We start from the raw sequence: 16,690 nt of genomic DNA, 5'->3' as shown, positions 1-16,690 counted from the left end.
ATTTTAGTTCTTCTATTTAAAAAATAAAATAAAACAATAATAATAACCCCCCCCCAAAAAATCAACAAAAACACCATCCGACTTCCTAACACTGCAAACTGTAAAAAAAACGAGCTTTTTTTCTTTTTTTTTTTTATATATTAAAAAAACAATTTTACAATTCTGTTTTTTTGGGTTTTCTTTTTTTGTTTTTTTTTTTTTTCCTCCCTCTACACACATGCACAAGGTCTCGGCTCCGCGGGGATTTAAGAACAACAAAAAGAAAGTTTATTCCTCTTTAAATTCCAAGAGTGGAACACCTCCCCCCCCCACCCCCCCAAACCTTCCCAAGGCCTCCAGATCTGCTCTTGCTCACTGAATTCTTTTTTCTTTTCTTTTTTTTTTGCAGTAAAACAACCCCAAATTGGGCTCCTGGCGACACCAACCCCAAAGGGCTGCGTGTGTAAACGGGACTGGAAGCTGCACAGGGCTGAGCGGAGTCACAAAGCCACAGAAAGTCTGGAAAATACAAGAGATTTCCAGAAAAATCCCTGGGAATTTGGGACAGTCCCCCCCCCCTCCCCATACACACGCTACATCCCACCCATTTTGTGCTGGGAAAGCCCTTGAAATCCACTTGGATCTGTTTTCTGCTACTGGTGCTTACTGGGAAGCCCCCAGCCCCTCGGATAGGGGGGGATGTTGTGTGTCACAGTGATGAGGTTTGGTAGCTCTCAGGGCCAAAGAAGCCCAAACCTGGCTTGGGGTGACCCCCAGCATGAAAAATGGATAAATACAGGAACCCCCATGAGGTATTGGCAGCCCTCACACAGCTGAGGGAAGGCAGAAGCTGTGGTGCAGCCCTGAGCATTGGGGTCCCCCTGCCCCGCACCCCTGGGGGTCACCTCATCACCACCTCCATGGGACAGGAGCCGAGGAGCCCACAGAGCACGGTCCCCATGAAGAAGCCCTTTGGGGCCAGCACCAAGGCCTGGGGGTAACTTTGGGCTTGTCCCACTGCGAGCCATGGGGTGCTGCACCCCAAATCCCACAGCCCTTCACCGGCCCTGTTGGTGGTGATGATGGACGGGTGGACTCCATGATCTTCTCCAATCTCAGTGATTCTGTGGTTCTGGCAGCCAGCACACGTTGGAATGGGGTAACGGCCCTATGTGAGGGGTGTGCTGGGAGCTGGAGGTGGGCTGGGGTACCCACAGCGCTGGGATGTTTCTCAGCTTCATCGTCAGACCTCCTGCTTCTGTGAGGAGCTCCATGCCCAAAGCAGTGGGGAGCTGAGGGTCTCCCGTGGCAGCAGCACCGTGCCTGTGGGGTCTGCCCCGGCCATGGGGCAGAGAGATGGTTCCATAGCAGCCTCAGATCACAGGGGTTTGCAAAACGCTCCCAAAGTGTCGTTATTACCAACCAGCCCAGACACAGGTGGTGCTTTAAGACCGGAGACGCAGCGGTCGCAGCAGAAGAGGAAGACGCAGGAGATGCTTCAGACCTGGCCACGAGCGAGGCTGCTGGTGCAGAGAACTCAGCCAAAGGTCAGCCCTTGGGGGGATGGCACTGAGATGCTGCCCGTCTGGCTGTGACGCTGTGCTGTGCTGGCAGTGCCTCCTGGGGATGGCTGCGAGGAGCTGGGTGTGGGAGCGTGGGGATGGGCACCGAGCGGCCTCGTGCCAGGGATGGGGCTTGGTGCTCAGGGACCTGCACGACCCAGGCCACCCTGGAGCCCCTGCAGCACTCTGTGTGCTCACACGGAGGTCTCAGACTGCAGCCTCATGACGAACTTGTGCGACTTGGGGTCCACAAACTCCTCCGAGAGCTTGAAAAAAGGGATCTTCTTGGCGCTGATCACCAGGCTGAAGTCGTGGCGCTTCAGCACGAAAACCACCCCGTCCTTCAGACCGTTGGTCACTGGCTCCTCGCTGACCAGCGTCCACTGCTTGGCCAGCCAGCGGTCCTTGTGGTATTGGATAGTGGGCCCGGCGCTCAGGTACCGCTCCAGGAATGCCTGCAGGAGGACAGACGTGTGAACATCACCTTCACACTGCTCACATTTCTATTTATTTGCAGCCCCGAGCTGCCCAGCAGGTCCTGCAGGAAAAGCCTCCCAGCAGCTGGGAACCTGCCCCATCCATCCCTCCCTTGCTGTCACACCCGCTTTTCCAGCTGCACAGCACAGCACTGCTCTCCCACCCCTCACCCTGATGAGAGATGCTCTCACGTGGCTGGGCAAACCCACCCCAGGATCCCCCAGCCCACTCCACACACCTTGGGCGTCATGTCGTGGGTGATGCAGAACTCAAGGTGCTGCAGGATGCTCTCCATGGTGTGGTAGGGCTGCTGCTTGGTGGTGCGCAGGTACTTCTGCATGGCCCTTGCCATGGAGGCAAAAATGGCCTGGGCTGCCTCCCGTGGGTCCATGATCTCCCGTGGGTTCTTCTGGTCCTCGTCCTGCAGTCGCTTGATGTGGGTGAAAGCCTCTTCCACTGCCACCACCAGCCTGTCGAGAAACACTCATGCTGTCCCCCTTGGAGACCTCCAAAAGCCACTTGGATGTGGCCCCATCCCCAGGAGCCTGGAGGAGCCACCTGGCACCTCACCACCCCACAGCCCAGACTTGAACTCCAGCATCAACCCCAAAAGCACTTCACCCCAGCACCACCACCCTGCTCCAACTCCCAGCCCAGCACCTTCGGGAAGACTCAAATCTGCTCCCTCCATCCCAGCTCCCTGCGGCAGGGAGATCCTGGGACGGTTCTTTAGAGCCCCCCATAGCTCACTCCCCACTGACGTCCCCATACCTGGCGCGGCGTTTCCGCACCCTGCGCTCGTGCTCTGCCTCCTCATAGTAGTACTCATTATGGCTGTTGTCACGCCGGCGGGCAGCCGCAGCGATGACAGCCCGGGACTGCCCCGTGGAGTTGTTGGTGGTATTTTCTGCAGGAAAAGGGGTGAGATGTTCCCCTTCCCAGTGCTGCCAGCACAGCCCCATCCCATGGACGCGCCCGACGTGCTCCTGCTTGCAGCAGGGCGGTACTGCTGCGGCTTGGAAACCGGCACCCAGCTTGCCCGCGACAAATGCATGCAAATCCGGAGAGACCGGCTGGGAGCTCAGCATGGGATGGAGCCTGCGGGGGGTGAGGGGGGGGAAAACACTGGGACAGGAAGAGGGGGAACAAGAGGAGAAGTCAAGGGAACGGGAGCTCACCCTCGCCGAGGGAATAGACTTTAAACCCGGACATTTTCTTGGACAGGACGGATTTTGGCAGGTTGAGGAGGGCAGGATTGTAGACTGGGAAATCGTGGTAATAGTTCTCCAGGATCCAGATGGCTGCTCGTTGGATGCTGCAGGGAGACACAGCGGGCTCAGGGCACAGAGAGCAGGTTAGCACATGGGGACAGGACAGGAGGGAGGAACAGAGCTGGCATTCCAAACACAGATCTCACTGCAGGGGACACCCGGGCACTCACAGCTCCTCCGGTCAGGGATTGCAGGAGCGCAGCAGGACGCAGCATGCACACATCCAGCTGCACGTGCATGAACATACACGCAAAACACGCACGAATGCAGATGTGCACACAAAACGCACACGTAAAGATGCACACACACATGGGAGTGCAACAAGCACCCGCACAGCCTGAACCCACCCAACCACCGGTGCCGCTCCCCAACCCCGCACCTGAGGTGCCCGACGTTGTAGAAGCGGCTGGCCCCGTCGGTGGAGCGCACGGCCTTGAGCGTGAACTGGGGCTGGAGCTGGCGCAGCTCGAGCAGCACCACGGCCAGATAGTGCACGAAGAGCAATGCATCCACCAGCGAGACAGCGTACTGCACGATGCCCTGGTAATTGCGGTCCCGCGAGTCCAGGATGCGCACGCCGTAGAAGAGCCAGTAGGAGACGACCAGGAGGAAGACGAGCACCATGAGCAGCGCACGGAAGACGAAGACGCGCGGGAAAAAGGCCTTGGGACGGCGAAAGAAGAGCGCCCAGCTGCCCAGCAGGAGGATGAGGAGTTTGAAGGCCACCGAGATGAAAAGCCCCTCGCAGGGTGTCCCACAGGGCTCCAGCTCCTCCCGCCACAGCAGCTGGGGCAGCAGCATGAAAGCGAGAGGGGTGAGGAAGGCGAGCAGAGCCAACGCCCCGGCCAGCGCGACGCCCAAGTGCCGTGAGCAGTCCAGGTGCGCGCTGTCCTCCATGTCCTTGGTGATGCGTGTGATGTCATCGTGTGAGATGCTGTGCTCCGACGTCCCCGTCACCACCGTGGTGGTCTCGCCCCAGTTGTCATCCTGGGAGGGGAGAGGGTTACAAAACGTGAGGCTGCAGCACCGCAGGATCCCAACGCAGCCCGGTGTCGTCCCCCCCCCCCGCCCCAAACTCAGACCTCCAAGCCTGGCGTGCTGGCCGGAGCCATCACCCCCATTGAGCAGCCGAGGGACAGCGCTGCAGGCAGCGCCCTGCAGGAAATCCCCGTCGGAGGCTCCGTGCTGCGCTCCACCTCTCCGCCCCGCACGCGCGACGCGGCCGAGAGCGGCTCTGCAAGTGGAAGGCATTCTGTTTCCAGGCAAATCCCCTCATTAGCAGGGCCAGAGCCAACATGCCCAGCCCCGTCCTAACGCAGCCGCTGCCTCCTCCTCCGTGCAGCTCCAGCACCAGGCAGAATGAGATCGGTGGTGATCGGCGCTGGCAGCCAAACGCCGGCTCCCCATGAGTGCATTTTGGGGTATGCATTTCTCCCGGAGAATGCAGCAGTTTGCTGAGATCTTAAGCCTCTTTTCCTTATTGGTATGTTGGTTTTTTTTGTTGGTCTGCTGCTTTCTTCAGATACATTTACTGCAAAACCTCCGTGCAAAAGATCCAGCAGCTGGCACATCCTTTCCAAACACAGTGAGGCAGTCCTGCAATGCAGCTGCCCCGGGTCCATTCATTTCTTTTTTTTTTTCCACTGAAGTCACACAGGTGTGGATATGAGCTTCATTCCCTTCCCAGTTAGCAACAAAGCTTCAGCAAAGGGAAAAGACGTCACCACACAGCCATAGGAAACACCACTCTGACACACCGAGGGTCTGTCTGTCCGTCCATCCTCTTGTTCTGCTCTGGCATAACCAAAGCTGGAGGTTCTATTGTATAAGATGAAATTGTGATTTCCGTCCTGGAATTTCCACATGCTGGAGGCTTCGTTCCATACTGGAGCAGCAGAATCACCCTCAGCAGGGGCTCTCTGGAGGGGTGGGGAGCGAAAAGGATGGAGGAGCTGGCACACAGCTTGGCCTCCAAGCACCCTTTGTGTCCATGCAGAGCATCGCTTCTCAGGGTCAGTGCTGCACAACTTGGGCTGGAGCAGCCCTCTGGAGGCTGCAGGTCTCGCACCACCAGCACAGAGTTCACCCAGCTGCACAAACCCGCTCGTCTGTTTGATCCTCCCAAAGCTGGAGCTGGGGTTATTAAAGCTTGGCAGGGCCAGGCGGCGTCGCCCTGCAGGCGCTGAGCAAAGAGCCGGAGTGGATCCGGAGTGAGCTGATTCCAAAGGCACCAACCCCAAGGGAGATGATCCCAAAGGCATCAATCCCAAGGAACTGATTCTGAAGGCGTCCATCCCAAAGAACCACTCCCAAAGGCACCAATACCAAGAGAGCTGATTCCAGGGGAACCGATCCTGAAGGTGCTGATCCCAAGGAAACCCATCCCAAGGGAGCTGATCCCAAAGGTACCAATCCAAGGGAACTGATTCTGAAGGCACTGATCCCATAGAAACCACTCCCAAAGGCACCAATCCCAAGAGAGCTGATCCAAAAGGCATTTTCTACCCCGGGCAGCAGGAGGGCAGCTCATGCAGCAGCCCCATCTCCTTCCACATGCCCCCCTGCCCTGACACCCACAATTCACACCCGCCCACCCCATCCTCACCCTCTCATCCCCCCGGGTCGATTCGTTGTCCAGCAGAGGGCTCTCCTGGTGCTTGGATGGTCACTGACTTGTCCCCACGGCTCCCATCCCGGCTCTTGGAGCGGTGCCGATCCCTTCGGTCCCTGCAATGCATAAAGGGGGGAGGGGGCATGGTGGGTGCACATCCAGGTTGGAGACTGAGGACCCCCCAAGCACACACCAGTCCTCACCTGTGCTTGCGGGAGCTGCGGGAGTGCCCGGATTATAGGAGTAGCCCGAGTAAGTACTGCGACTCATTGTCCATGCTGTCGGCACGCCGGGGTTTGTGCCGCTCCACGCCGGGGGGCTTTGGCTTTGCTGACCCCGGGATGGCCACGGCCTCCTTCAGAGGGGGCTTCTTCAGGCCAAGGGGCACCTTCAGAAGTCGACCGTCACCTTGAGGGACTCTATTTTGAATGCTGGGCTGGGCTGTGCTCGGAGAAATGGGAACGGCCGCCTGCAGGGGGAGGAAACATGGGCTCAGGGCACTGCCACGGCCCCAGACCCACACCATGGGACTCCTGGAGTTTTGCTGCCCGTAAGCATCCCATGGCTGCGATAGAGCCAGCACCTGCCTGCAGTCCCTATGAAACAGGAGCTCAGCGGGCAAAGGATGGAGAAATTTGGGACATTTGGGGGCATCTTGCATTTTAGACCCAAGCTGGTTCCAGGACTGCCACCTCGTACCGTGAGCTTTGAACCGAGCTCTTTCGGGTGATTTACACTTAAATGAATATCACAATCGTTGTTTTAATTTGCCAAGAGAGTGCCTGGGTGGGAGCCAACTTTAAAAAGAAAAAAAAAAAAAAGAAAAGAAAAAGATCCTGGCGCAGGCTCCAGCCCCACTCACAGTCTGGGGCTCTGCCCAAACAAGTTCCCAACATGGAGCTGCCATCTCACACTGATCAGTGCAGCCCCGTGGACACAGTGAGGCTGGGGGCTCTGGGCACAAGGATGGGACCCCAGCCTCAAAACTGCAGCTGTGTGCATTGGAAATGCCCACACACATAAGTGTGGATGCATGCGCTGTGCCCACCTATGCCTGCGTTGGGCTGTATCTCTGCTGAACTGGGAAAACAATGCATGGCTCAGGGGCTGGAGTCCTGCTCGTGCCCCATCTGCTGCATGAGAGGGACTCAGATTGAGGGGTGGCCACAGTGATACCCCTGGGGACATCCAGACCCACCAGGGAGGTGGCAGCCCCCTGCTTGCCTCTCCTGGATCCCTGATGATAGACCATCAGCACCCTGACTCCCCACTCAGCCCCCCCTCCCCACCCCAGTGCACACCAGAGCCGCCTGTGTTTGGGTGGGTTGGTTACCAGGGAAATGCTATTTGGACCAAATAAAACCCGAATGTCTTTTGGCCTCGGAGAGGGAGAGATGGGGTCGAGGAGGGGAAAAAGAAGCAAAGGGGAGTGGGGTGGGGGGGGGGGGAATGGACAAGGACCCCCTTTTGTCCCAGATGCTGGATGCTCGCACATTTATCACTATGGAAACAAAAGCCCCCCCATGCCGGTTGTCTAGGAGATGGCAGCGGGGCTGGGAGCTCGTCCCGGCGTCCCCAGCGAGCGATGGGGGAAGGGGCAGGGAGAAAGGGACCCCCCCTCGGCCCCCTGGAGCACCCCCCCCCCCCCTTTCTTCTGGGCTTTGTTGGGAGGCCGGGATCGGGTTTCTGGCAGGAACAATGCTTGGCGCAGGGGGCCATGGCTGGGCTTTTCCCAACCCTATTCAATTAGCGCCATTAAGGAGCTGGACACCGTGGGCTGGAGGAGCCACGGGGCTTGGGGACAGCTTGGGGACAGAGCAGGACTCACCAGCCGAGCTGCAGACGGGTGCTGTCCCCGTCTGAGTGGTCACCGGGGCGCGCGGGGCATCGTCAGCATGCAGAGGGGACGGCATCCAGCTGGCAGGCAATGGGGCATGGGCACTGCTCACACGTCGGGCTCCAAGCTGAGGGGAAAAAGGAAAGGGGAGTCAGGAGGGAAGGAGGATTCCTGCCCCACCATGTCCCCTCCTGTGGATCTTCAACGTGAGCATCCTAAGCAGGTCACCTCCCCGGCCACCTGCAAAGGACAGGCTCACCTCGGGGGACCGAGCCCAGCAGCCTCACAGCACAGCTCACCGTGCTGTGCATCGTGCACTGTCCCCTCCCTGCTATCACCCACCCTGCTACCCTCCCTCCCACCCCCACTCAGGGAAGAACAAAGCCCCTCCTGCATCACCCATGGGTCCCGGCTCCATTCAGACCCGATCCTTCCTTGAGCCAGTATCAGGACAGGGATTTATTATTATTATTATTGCTGTTCAAAAAGAAAAGTTCACCCGGCAGGGGGGGTGGGGGGGGGGGGGAAAGCCGGTTCGACAGCACAGGTGGAGGAGCTGGAAATGGTTCCCTTGGCTCTGCCCTCCCCTGCGCCAGCAAAGCAGTGCCGAGGGCTGGGAGCCACAGCCAGACACAGGCAAATGAGGAGGAAAACTCACTTTTCTAATAGCGAGGTGATTAACTATTAGAACAAACTCCCCAGGGGAGGAGAGGCTTTGCCATCTCTTGACATCTTCAAGTCCAGACTGGATGGCGTTTGGGATGTGGCTGCAGTGCATCATGGCTTCAAAGTGCCAAGAGCGTGGATGGGGCTGAGGGCCCTCAGCACATGGGGGCAGAAGGAGCTGCCATCTCCCCACCCCTGAGCCCATACATCTCCAACACCAACGATCCCTTGTATTCAAATGACCCCAAAAGATCCAAGTGCTTCTGTATGGGAAAGCTCTCTGATTTCAAACAGCTCCAGGGAAAAGCCCAACAAGCAAACCTGCTCTTCCTCTTCCCAGCAAGGCAGAGCAAAACCACGTTATGGGGCACTCTCTGCCCATCCCATTCACCACTGGGAGAACCGATGGAGACCATGAATGTGCAAGAGACATAGATGGCATTTGCTGGAGGGACAAAGCATTGCTGATTCCCAACAGAACAGCTGAGCAGAAGCAGCAGCAGGGAACACCTGCAAAGCATGGAGGGGTGAGCTCCTCAGTGCAGTAAAGCAATAGGGAAACTGGGTCAAGCAGCATCACACTGGGGGTCTGGGGTCCTGGATTCCAGCGTAGGGCTCCACTGCTGCTGCAAGCCCAGAGGGCTGCCAGGGAAAACTGAGGCACAAGCAGGAAACATTATGGGACACTCAGCCATGCTTCACATCGTGACTTTTAGGCTGGCCTTGGCAAGGCTGATCCAGGAAACAGCACAACAAACATCCCTCTGTAGGGTACCAGGTGGGCACAGGCTGTGGCTCCAGCATAGCCCCAAAAACAGACCTAACACAGCCCCAAAAACAGACCCAATGCAGCCTCCAAACCCACAGCTCCCCGCAGCCTGGGAGCCAGGGCAACTCCTGCCCTGGTGCTGGCTCTGCCAAGCCCTGCACCCAGCACATCTGCTCGCTCCACTGCATCACCACGCCTTGCTGCCTTCGTTCAATAGGCACTGGTCCCTGGGCAGCCACTGCCTTGGCTTTTTACAATGACAGTCACCACTGCCCCCCTGCTCTCCACAATCAACGGGGACAGGAACAGAGCAGCGGCTGTGGGTGCATCCCTGGGATGCAGGAGGCTGCCAGACACCCACAGGTGATACACAATGCAGAAAGCTCTGCAAGGAAGTGGAGATGGAGAGGACCAGGCAGGAGCCGTGACCACTTGGCACAGCATCTCCCCACTATGGCACGAACACAAAGCCCTCTCCCCACCTGGCACCTCTTCGTCACGTCTCCTCCTGCTGCCTGGAGCCCCATACTGGGAAGCAGCCCTTGCAAAGGGGTTGCTCTGCTCTGTCGGATGCCGAATGCCCCGAGGTGCCACCATCACGCTCCCACGGAGGACTCTGCAAACTTCCACGTGGGAAGAGATCCGTGGGCCAGCAGCTTCAGTGGGACGCACAGACAGCCCATGGGAAGACCAAGCAGCTTAATCCAATTCCCCCATGGGGTCCCATTCTGCTCTCAAATTGCTCAGCGTCAGCTTGGATGCAGAAGGTTTAATATCCTTTCCCAACTGCCAGCTTTAATTACGATCACGCGGGATTGTTACAATATCCACAGGAACGTCCTGTGAGCACCCGAGGATTCCCACTGTGCTGCAACAGACAAAGCACAGCCATCCCCCTGCTGCTGCTCCACTTCGGAGCGCCCGCTGCCTCCATGCAGGTAGGAAGGGCCGTGCCAGGTGCAGAACCAGAAAATGCACCAAAAGCAAGGGATTTGCATGAGGGCTCGCTGCAGAGAGAAAACCATTTGCATTGCAAAACGTGACAGCTCCCAGGAGCCTAACTGAGCTGCACCTTTCCCTGCCCTGCAAAGCGCTCTGCTTGCTGCTGCATTGCTCCAAATGGGACAGCACTGTGGTGCTCAGCCCAGTGCAGGGCATGCAGCTCCCAGGCCATCACCATGTGCTGCTCCTGCTCCATGCGCACCCATGGAGTGACAGCCTTGTGGTCACATCAGTCCCAGATGTCCATGAGGTGCTGGGGCAGAGCAGGGCTGTGTGCTGTCCCACACCGTAGTTTTGGGGCGTTGCTTCTCCAAAAAGCATCGTGGGAAGCTCCGATGCACCACAGCGATGCCACAAAGCACAGTTCCTAACCCAAAGCAACGCTCGCTGGATAAACAACGGCGCTTGGAGATGTGTTCTAGCTCTGTTTAATCCATTCCAGGTGCCTGATGCTAAATCCTGCAGGGCTGCGACGGGCAGACGGCGGTGTCCATGGCTCCAAGCTGGAAAGGCAGCACAGGACTGGGGGTGGCAGAGATGTGGTTTGGTCTCGCAGTGACTCCAGCCCCATTCCATCACCCTGTGACAGCTCCATGTGGGGCAGCCAGGTGAGGAGAGCCGTGCCTTTGCTGCTCCAGGGCCTTGCCCAACATCCCGGCCAAACAATAAAGCCATAAAGCATCCACTGGCCACACCAGCCCTCAGGAACAGAGCTGAGATCTCAGATGTGCTCAGACCGAAGACCTGGAGCTGCTTCAGCTGTGCTTGATGCTGGGAGATGAGCTCTCACCTTCCCCCATGTCCCCTCCAGCCCCATTGTCTGCGATCAGATCCAAACGAGACACCGCATCGCATCACCCAAACAGCCAAAGCAATCCTGGCGGAGGAGTGAGCACCAGCAATGCCCTTCCTGAGGTAACCCTTCCCAGCAGGGAATCCCCCGAGACAGGACAGCTTTCCTTCAACACTGCCAGCTGTGAAGCATTCCCAAAGCACCGCATATCCCAGGAACGTGTGGGTACCACAAACACGGAGCCATCCCAAAGACCCCAAACCCTGCAGGGATGATGGGCGCTGCTGATGGAACAGCAGGAGGGGTCCGGGCTGCCCCATATCCCACAATACCAGGAGCCACGGGCACACAGCATCCCAGGCAGCTCCCACGGAGCCCTCTGCCATGCCCCCCTCCCCCCCCCCGGCCCGACCCAGCACCTCCCCAGCACAAAGGCAACACCGAGTTGTGTGCAGATCGCATCACGCTGGGGCTGCCCCCGAGCCCGGCTCGGTCCCAACACAATCCCAACCGCTGTGATTAAGTAACAGCCGTCCCCAGGGGCCCCGTGAAGATAATATTTAATTCTTCTCTCTTGTTATTATTTTTCTCCCCAAGCCTCCGCCTCGGTGATTACAACACGGCCTGGCGGGGGGGTGTGGAGGGTTCAGCTCCTTGCTCCCGGAGATCGCAGCTCCACACGGGACGCGGAGCTCGCAGCATCGGGACAGACCGAGCCCGGCCCGAACGGGGCTGTCCCAGCAGGTGAGCGGTACCGGGCAGCCCCTACCTCACCGTTCCCCTCCCTATCCCGACCCCAGCCCCGTGCCCACCCCCGTGCCCCGCTTTGCTCAGAGGAAACACAAAGAGCTCAGGCACGGAGGGTTGAGATCCGCAATCAGTGCACGGCAAAACCCAACGCCGGTCCGGCTGGGCCCGAGCATCCCCCGCGCTGCCCCCCGCGTCCCCTCCCCGCCCCGCAGCGCTTCCCCCCGCCGGGCCGCGGCCCACGGAAGTCTCCGTATCCCCCACCCCCCAACCCCTCCAGCGCACCGCTGAGCCCCGGCCCCGCCGCCCCCACCCGGCCCCCGCCCCACGCTCCGCACTCACCGCGCCCCGCACCTTTGTGCGCGTCCCCCCCGCACCGAGAGCCGCGGGATCCCGGGGCTGCGGCGGTGGAGGCGGAGGAGGAAGGAGGAGGAGAAGGAGGAGAAGAAGGCGGAGGAAGCCCCAGATCCCGGCGGAGCGGTCCCGCAGCTCCGCACTCTCCGGCCCCACCGCGCCCCGGGCCGGCAGCTCCCGCCCCGCCGGCGGCCCCGCACCGCCCCGCAGCCCCCGCCCGCGCCGACGCTGTTCCCGGCCGCTCCCCCCCCCCCATAATGCGCACCGCCCATTGTCTCCGCGCAGCGCTCCCGGCGCCCCTCCGGGGCTCAGCACGACGGGGGGGGTCATTGTCTGATGCGGCCCCGGGGCTCCCAACCCCGGCTCCGAAGGGACGGCGCAGCTGGGGGGGGGGGGGTATCCGCCCCCCCCAGGGGGTGTTGCTCGCAATGGGTGTGGGCATGGGGAGGCCCCGGCGCCGCTCCCCACCCGCGGGGGCTCCCATCCGCCCCAGCGGAGACCTTGGATGAGCAGAGTTCCTTTGCACAGGGACAAGATTTTTGTCCGTTGGGAGGCGACCTGGAGGGGTCTTGGGTTGTGCTTCCCACTCCCAGCTTTTTTGCCCAGCTCTGGGTGCTTTTGGGGCTGGAGCGTGAACAAATAGCTTTGCGTGGCCTCCCCATAAGTCTACCCCTATGAAAGCTGCATGCAGCACGGTGACCAGGGCTGCCCGGCTCAGTCCGTGTCCATCATAACCAGAGCAGAGCATCCTAGCTGAAGGCGCTGGTGCAGGGCCCAGCTCTGAGCTGAGCGAGAGCACCTGGAAGCCCCAGGAACGAGGAGGTTACTCAGCTGAACTCCGCAGGGAACGGATAGGGCTACAGGGGGAAGCACGTACAAGCAAACCCCACCCTCTGGGAGAAGGAATGCAGGCAACCAACGAGGAAAGAGCAGGCTGAGCCCTGCAGAGCCCTTACGCCAGGATTTGGGGTCCCCAGGGGGGCAACGAGGAACAAGCACTCGGAACAAGCACTCAGCAGCAGCTCCGCCCCCCCAACCCCAAGAAACGAGGTAGGAAAGCAGCAAGCTCTGCTCCCCCCATCTATTGGTGCATCGGGGGTGCCCCAAATCCTCTATTAGCTGAAAGTGCGCCCCCTCCTCCCCCCCCAAAATGGGCTGGGTACACTCCTGCGGAACCTCCTGCAAACCCAGGTCCTACTGGAGGACAATTGCCAGGCTCTGAGCTTAAAGTGGGGGGTGAGCAAAGGGGGGGACCCCCCCAAAAAAAAAAAATGCATACAGCGAGGATACCACGGTGGGGGGCACGCCTGCTGCCTGGAACAGCCGCCCTGGGAGCGCGGCCCTTTATATCAATGGGAAACTGGGATGGGAGGGGGCCGGGCCGCCCCCCCCCACGCCGCCCAATGGAGAGCCGCGCTGCCCTCCCAGTGCACACCATTGGCGAGATTTAAATGGCTTGTTTGGCCTTAAAGGGGAGGGAAGAGGCGTTAGGAGATGAGTTCGGGGATTTTTTTTTTTTTCTTTTTACTTTTTTCCACCCGGATGCTGTGCTGGTTATAGGCTGGAGGCCCTCATGGTCACCCACCCTCCCCCCACCCCCCTTTCTCCATGCCACTACGGTAGAGGCGTTGGGCAGGTGGTGCCTGGCAGCGTTTCTTCCCCGCAACCCTCCAGAGCACATGGCTGGGAGCGGGGAGGAGGATGGAAAGGGCAGCTGGGGGATCCTTCAGCCGCACCGTTTGTCCCTCCTTCCATCTCTCATCCAGGAGAAACCAGCCCTGCGTTTTGTTTTTTACCTTTGGGTGACACAGTGCCTGTCCTCTGGGGTTGCTGGGGATAATTCTGTCTGTATTGTATAATAGCGATGCTGCATCCAGCAGCAGTCCTGGAGATGGATCCCAGCTCGTTCGGGTCTCCTGGCTCAGAGCTGGGGGAGGGGGGGGGGTCGCTGTCACCCTTATACGTGGCTCAGTGGCTGGATTGGGGCTTTAGGGCTTGCTATGGGATGGGTGCCTCACTGTTCTCCCCTCCCTTCCCCCTGCAGCCAGCTGCCCCGGGCTGTCCTCCGGCTCCAGGAGTGATTAATGGGCCCTGGGAGCTCATTCCTGGCCAGCTGGGGGTGCAGGAGCCTCCTTGCCATCTGGGAAGGGCTGCATTGTTCCACCTGGTGATTTACAGGGTCTGTCCCCTCTCTTACATCCCACATCAGGCAGGTTATGGCACTGGGGCTCAGCAGTGTAGCACACACCTCTTGGGGACAGTGGCGTCCCCAGCACCAGCTCTGTGATGTCTCCTCCTGGAAATCTCCTCCAAAGAACCTTTATTCCTCACCTTGTGTTATAGGGAGGGTCCCTGAAACCCCTCTCTTTGCCACCACCCCAAAGGCTGTACCCCGGCAGGTTTGGCCCCAGGACCCTACCTGTGTCACAGCTGCATTTGTTACTCCCTGGGGACAAGGAGAGGACCCCAAGCAAACAGCTCAGGAAGTCTGAGTGTCCTGGAAAGCAGCATCCCTGCCACAGGCTGGATCTTGAAGCATCCACACCACCTCACCCCCCCCCATCCCACCGCACTGATGTTTGTCTGCAAGCCCCTGGGGCAGCACAGTCCGGATTGTCCTCCTGACTGCAGCCCCACAGCTGCAACTAAACCTGGGGACACCCGACGCTGAGCAGCTGTGCACCCCCTCCCCTGGATCCCTGATCTGCGCCGATGTCATCATCATCATCGCTCACCTCTGCTGATGTCATCATCTCTCATCTCTGCCCATGTTATCACCGCACCGGCGCGAGGCCCCAGATGGCTTTCCCTGCTCTGAAAGAAAGGGGTTCTGCTCTCTGTTCATCCCAGCATCATCCCTTCAGGTCCGGCATTGCCCCTCTGCGGACCCCGAGAGCACTGCTGGCTGCTGCGAGCGCTGGGGCGGCTTTGGGAACATCCCCCAGGATGGACCCCCCCCCTGCTTCTCACCACCCAGCCTGGGGTGCCAGCAGCCGGCGTCAGCCTATAGGACCCTGTTATGGGGACCCAGCAGATGGCACTGCCGCCTCACGTAGAGGAGATGGGGATGCAGCTGCTGCCTGTGGTGACATCCCTGGGGTCAAGGCCACCTGCTGGGGGCACGCCAGGCCCTGGCAGGCTGCGACGAAGGGATTGTTTCCCCCTTCCCAAAGTGGGTTGTGCCCTCCTGCACCGCTTCTCTTGGGGGACAGAGAGCAGCAGGGAGGTGGTTTCATGCAGGTCCCCTTTTTGGCACGTTTGGGGCTATTTCGCATGGTTCCTTTTCAAATTGTTGGATGAAGGCTTCCCTGTGCAAACATCTACCTGCGCACTCAGTATCACTTGGAGAATACGAAGGGATGGATACGTGCATGGAGAGAGCAGGAAGCAGCAGTGGGAGCAGAGACAGAGCAGGGAAGCACCCAGGGAGCAGAGACCCCGAGCACAAAGAGCGGATGAGGGACCCGATCTGTCTGAGGCGACAGTGAGACCGGGAGGAGAGTGAATGAGCATGAAGTGCTGCCATTGTGCGTGGCACAATGAGGACCATATGTCAGGGCCGGAGCTGGCAGCCGGGGACAACGGAGGTCTGGGAGCCACGCAGGGGCTCGAGCTCCCCTTACTTCATCCCCACCTCCATGCTGCTGGGGAGGGATGGGATGGAGATGTGTCCGGTGAGTGGGGCAGGCTGGGAGTGCTGGGGGCACCTCTGATCTCCATCAGCTGCCATCGCCCCCGGATCCCCCTCTTTCCCTGCCTCCTTCCCCTGCTCCCTCCCCATCTTTATTATTTCCCCTTTGACGCATCTCCGTTGAGCCGAGCGGCTGCCGAGGCCAATTGATTATATGAAGAAATTTGGAGCAAGTCGACGAACAGCTGCAGCCTGCCCCCCGGGGGATGCTCGGGAGCAGCGCAGACAAAGGAGCCGCAAACTTGCTTCCCCACATCACACGGGGTGGGCTGAGGGAGCAGGAGGGCACCGGGGGCTCGTGGGGACAGGGCAGGGGACATGGAGAGGGAACAGAGGGGCGCAGGGAAGTGATGTTGGCTATGGAGCTGAGGTTGTGCTGATCGCTCAGGGAGAGCGAAGGTGGCTCAGTTGGGGATGCTGGTGCTTGGAGCAGATGTCCCCATCTCTCTTCTGACACTGGGGGGGATGCTCATCACATTGCCACCACCGCCTCCAGAACCCCGCGGCTGCTGGGAGGAGGTGGTCAGAAAGAAAGTTAAAAGGAAAGAAGAAGGGAAGCGGGCACTCCGAGTTCAGGATCTCTTTTGCTGGCAGTTTAATTCATTTCCCCCTCCCCGACTTCCTTGTGAACTCATAAATAATAAATCCTCACACAGTCCGAACAGCCGAGATGAACGCACGCTGGGGCACACGGGGGTGGGTTGGGCTGCTTTCCACCGTGGTCGTTTCTGTTTGTTTGTTTGCTTCCTAAAGATTCCTTTCCGAAAAGTGCACAACACAGCAAATAAATAATAACATTTATCAATAAATTAATTCAATAAATATCCTCGTGGCGCAGGGGTGTGGGCTGAGTGGAGGGAACGGGTGGGCTGCCCTACTTTGTGCATGTCCCTTGGGGGATGCCACATCCCCAAGCACGTCCCATGGGATG

General features: G+C 59.3%; 1 protein-coding gene across 1 annotated transcript; it reads right to left on the bottom strand.

Annotated features, from left to right (window-relative positions):
* Nucleotides 1-1,735: 1,735 nt before the first annotated feature.
* Nucleotides 1,736-6,170, bottom strand: VANGL2 (VANGL planar cell polarity protein 2; the record flags this gene model as incomplete). The annotated part of the gene is given in 9 exon segments (XM_079547558.1): nt 1,736-1,996; nt 2,257-2,488; nt 2,790-2,925; nt 3,197-3,333; nt 3,669-4,276; nt 5,895-5,933; nt 5,935-6,016; nt 6,104-6,135; nt 6,141-6,170. Coding segments are annotated over 9 exon segments (1,557 nt in total).
* Nucleotides 6,171-16,690: the final 10,520 nt, after the last annotated feature.

Source organism: Tetrao urogallus (assembly GCF_951394365.1).
Source record: "Tetrao urogallus genome assembly, chromosome: 28".
NCBI classification, from domain to species: domain Eukaryota; kingdom Metazoa; phylum Chordata; class Aves; order Galliformes; family Phasianidae; genus Tetrao; species Tetrao urogallus.
The sequence above is the reverse complement of the archived record's forward strand: the minus strand, read 5'-3'. Positions and strand labels throughout refer to the sequence as shown.